At 32.6% G+C, this 4,845-nt stretch overlaps 1 protein-coding gene across 1 annotated transcript; it reads left to right on the top strand.

The window, feature by feature from the left end:
- Positions 1 to 1,889: 1,889 nt before the first annotated feature.
- On the top strand, positions 1,890 to 3,494 carry LOC105625834 (jerky protein homolog-like). The gene has a single exon (XM_012207146.1). The coding sequence runs from the start codon at positions 1,890 to 1,892 to the stop codon at positions 3,492 to 3,494; it is 1,605 nt and encodes a 534-aa protein (XP_012062536.1).
- Positions 3,495 to 4,845: the final 1,351 nt, after the last annotated feature.

Raw genomic sequence — 4,845 nt, 5'->3', positions numbered from 1 at the left:
TCTTTAATAGTATTTCGTCAGTGATTGTGGTAAATGGGATAGTCACTGAAATATAACAGTGGAGTCTTATGAGACGTATTTGCCGCGTATCGCGTAACCAATTAAAAGTGATCCACTGTTGTAGTTTTGCGTTTTACTGATTATTGATTGGTTACGTAGTTACGCAATATGCTTCATGGGACGCCATCTTTAATTTTGGCAATACGTTAAAACCAGAGAGAGAACATGACTGATGGAAATAGATAGCTGAAATTGCTAAAATAACTAAAATCTATTGAATTAATCAAGATTTCAATGATTTCAGCGATTTATTTCCATTGGAAGCATTGCAAAAAAGTGGAAATTGTTGCGTAGTTAATATCCACTTCTTCAGAGGGCAGTAGTGCGCGGTAACATTTTGCAGTTACTGATTTTGAGCCGTCATGTTTTCTTTCAGGTTTCTCTCTGGTTTTAACGTATCGCCGAAATTAAGGGTGGAGTCTCATGAAACGTATTTGCTGCGTATCGTGTAACCGCATAACCAATCAATAATCAATAAAATGCGAAACTACAACAATGGATTCGCTTTTGATTGGTTACACGATACGCAGCAAATACGCTTCATGGGATTCCATCCTTAATTTCGGCGATATGTTAAAATCAGAGAGAGAACATGACTGATGGAAATAGATAATTAAAATTGCTAAAATAACTAAAATCTAACTAAAATCTAATTTTATTAAATTAATCAAAATTTCAATGATTTCAGCGATACGCGGCAAATATGTCTCATGAGATTCCACTCTTATATTTCAGTATTATAAACATATATATTTCGATAATTTATTATTAAATTTGTGATTTTTTATTATATACATGCTATATAAATAAGTACGCATACTTTTATAATTAAGGTGCAGGGATATGTATTAGATGCATAAAATTACCGGATACCGAATATCAAATATTCGGACAGAATGTAACATCGAACATCTGATATCCGATCGGATATCCAAGAAGGTAATTTCTTCGAGTTGGATATCTGACACACATTTCCGGGTATATGACTGGGGATTTCGAAAAAGTGTCTTTTAAAAAAAAAGTCTATAGAAAAAGATCTTTAGATAATAAATAGTATTTCGGTGCTTTCGATAAATATCAAATATACACCTTTCTCACTTTAAATCTCAAAAGTGTATACTAGTTAACTACAAAAAACAGACTTCAGAATATCGATTATGTATCTTTTTCCTTAGGGCGAAAATGTGAAAAGTAGAAATTTTTCACGTCTATCACAATAGATGCGATTAATCAATTCCAATGGCCGATTAAGTTTGTTAAATTGACCTTTAAGATGCTAACATGGACCTTTGATTAGTTTGTGAAATCTTAAAGCGGTCTTGAAAGTAAGAATCGACTATGAATACCGGCTTAAATGTTATAAATTTCTATAGGTTATTTATATTGCAATTTAATATAAAATTTTTTCATTGGTGGCACACTGAAAAATTTTTAGGTATCGGTCGATATGAATGGACATGCTATCGAGACGTGGACTAATAGCACACTCCGATTATTTAATACAGTAGAACCCTGATTAACCGACCTTACATTATCCAACCCCTGGGTTATCCGACTTTGTTATCGATCATAGCGCTATCGTACAGAGATGGAAGACGCGGCTTCTCTGAAAGATAAATGGAAGGGGTACACAAAAAGAGGCATACATATGTGCATCAATGTGCGCTAGGAGATACGCACACAAAGAAGAAGATAACCTATGTGATATATACGTGTTTCTTTGTGTGTATCCCCTCTACCTATTCTTTGAGGTAGTCGCGTCTTTCGGTATCACTATTTTAACGTATACGCCATATCTATTTGTTTCATTCGTCCTGTAAACACGTGCAATGGCTCCAAAACGCAAGAAAGTCTGTATTCCACTTGAAACAAAGCTTCGAGCTCTTAAACGCATTGATAGAGGGGAGTGTCATAAAAAGGTTGCTGCCAAGTTTGGTGTTGGGCGAGTCACCGTTGGTGATTGGATACGCAATCGTGCGAAATTGATGGCATGGAAGGAGAAAACGAAATCATCTAATGAACGTAAAGCAATGAAGTTTACAGAACATACAAAAGTGGAAGAAGCATTATTTTTATGGTTTGTGCAACAAAGAGAAAAAGGTGCTCCAATTTCAGGATCAATATTACAGGCAAAAGCTTTGTCATTATATTCGCATTTCCTAGACGAAGCTGAGAAAGAAGAATGTTTTGTAGCCAGCAATGGCTGGCTTGATAGATGGAAAAAGAGATATGGTATACGACTTATGCAATTTAATACTCGTGGAGAAAAATTCTTTGAAGACGATGACGTTGTGAACGTTTTCAAAGAAAAGTTCAAAAAAACGATCAAACGAGGAGGTTATTCTTTGGAACAGATTTATAATTGTGACGAAATAAGTTTGAATTACAAAATGTTACCTAATAAAATCTTGGCATGGCATGAAGAATCATTAGTTCCGAGTAACAATCGAAACAAAGAAAAAATAACCATATTAGCATGTAGTAATGTGTCTGGGAATCATAAGTTACGTCTTACGGTCATTGGAAAATATGCAAATCCTCGGGCATTAAAAAATCTAACAACCTCAACAATGCCGGTTTACTATAAGAATCAGAAAAATGTATGGATGGACACTACGATCTTCAAATGGTGGTTCCATAAACAATTTGTACCCAAGGTTGAGAAACATTTGAAGAAGATGAAACTTCCAAGAAAGGCCATTTTGTTTATCGATAATGCACCTGCACATCCAAACGCAGCTATGCTATATGATGGCGATATCATTGTAAAATTCTTTCCAACTAATGTGCAGGCATCATTGATCCAGCCCATGGAACAAGGTGTTTTCGAACATTTAAAACGGCTATACCGATTTCATCTCTTAACATTTCTTTTAGAGGCAAGTGAAAGCGGTCAAAAATTGACCGATAGTCTAGAGAAAGTCAATTTAAAGAAAGTGGTGTTTTGGGTAGCTCAATCATGGAAGGAGATAAAATCAGAAATTTTGAAAAAGTCATGGAATAAGCTTTTCAATTTTTCTGAGAAAGAAAAAGATTTGGAAAATATTGACTTACCTAAACAAAAAGAGGAATTACGAAATAAATTATTTGAAATGGCAAAGTCCCTCCTTGGACCGGAACAAGTTATGGAAACAAATATTGAAGAATGGATAACAGGTGATGACAGAGAATTAGATTATACGGATGCAGAGATAGTGGCCCTTGTCGAACAAAAGTCTTCAGAAGAATCATCGTCAGAATCTGATGAAGAAGTAGTTGAGCCGATTGAGCGGAAAATTTCTCACTCAGATGCTGTGTCCGCTCTTAAAATTGTACTGGCATACGTAGAACAAGAAGAGGCCACATCACCCGACGTGTGTACGTTGAAAAAATGGCGAGATATTGCAGCGAAAAACAGATCAGCAGCACTCCGAGAAACTAAAAGATCTAAATAGAGAAATATAGAGAATTCATATCCATATATATCTTTACTATATATATATTTATATATTTGATCTTCCTATATATATATATATGTATATTGTATCAACGAATTGTTATATTTAAAAAATTATTATGTTTAAGAAAAAGACAGAATTGACTGTATTTAAAGATGTAATTAAAGAACAAAATTGATTATGTTTTAAGATGTAATTAAAATAATTTCTATCTAAAATATTTGTTTTTTAATAAAATAAAAATGATCTCCTTTTCATTAGTCAAATAATCAAAGTTCTACTGTTATATTTTATTTTTACTATTATATTTTATTTCTGTAAAAGTGTGCTTTTAAAATGTTTATTATTTATGCTATTTGAGTAAACCATCCACTTTTTATTTGAGATACTGTTTCAGCCTATTTTTTATTGCTGCTTCCAGATACAAAGTTGTGGTTATTATATCGATCATCCAAAAATTAGGACAAAACGTGCAAATAAGTTTTGGTAAGTTATGGGACATTCAGAGAGACACGTACTCAACCCATGTAATTGAAACTGTAGAATTTGCTGCGATGGGTCTCGTAGTGGGGACTTATTACGAGTAAATAAGTATTTAAAAAAAAGATCAGTGTGAAGGGCTTTTGTGATGAGGCGCAATAAGTCCTTAAGTATACATTAAATCAAAATAGTGTTTTAGACAAGATTTTTAAAAATGAAAACATACAAATAAAATTAATTAAAGACGAATTAGTGAAAAAATATGCTATATGTATAATAATTAATTTGATCGAATGTTCGCCGATGTTATGTCTGAAGAAAGGATCATTGATCCACACTCACAATTAGATCCACACTCACGTGTGTTTCATATTTTTCTTTATTGTTATTAAATTAATATATATATATATATATCATTCGTATTTATATATTTATACGTATTTATATATTTATATATTTATATGTGTATGTATATAACAGCGACAAGTACAATAATAATGTTATGATTATTAATAATAATCGAAGGATATCGATGATTATAGTGAGAACCGAGGGTAAAATAATTATTGCAATGATATTAACAATGGTAATCATAATAATGATAATGATGGTGATTTAATAATAATAAGTTGATCGATCCTTTTAATTAATACAGTCGTATATATTCCCTTAAAGTCCGTCCTTAATACTTATATCGCGCTTTTATAGTTACAGGGATACAGAAAAATAATACCGCGCGGCTGTGGTGGAATGTTCTTTTTTTAAGTCGTATATAATATACATATATATGTATAATATTTATATAAAAGAGGCGTGAAAGCCTTAATTAATTAATTACAAGCTAGCGCCGCCGCCCGTTTTATTTACA

Source organism: Atta cephalotes, assembly GCF_000143395.1.
Source record: "Atta cephalotes unplaced genomic scaffold scaffold00003, whole genome shotgun sequence".
Taxonomy (NCBI): Eukaryota; Metazoa; Arthropoda; class Insecta; order Hymenoptera; family Formicidae; genus Atta; species Atta cephalotes.
The sequence above is the reverse complement of the archived record's forward strand: the minus strand, read 5'-3'. Positions and strand labels throughout refer to the sequence as shown.

Excerpts from the sequence above, each read along its gene's own strand:
- LOC105625834 (XM_012207146.1), top strand. The coding sequence starts at position 1,890 with ATGGCTCCAAAACGCAAGAAAGTCTGTATTCCACTTGAAACAAAGCTT.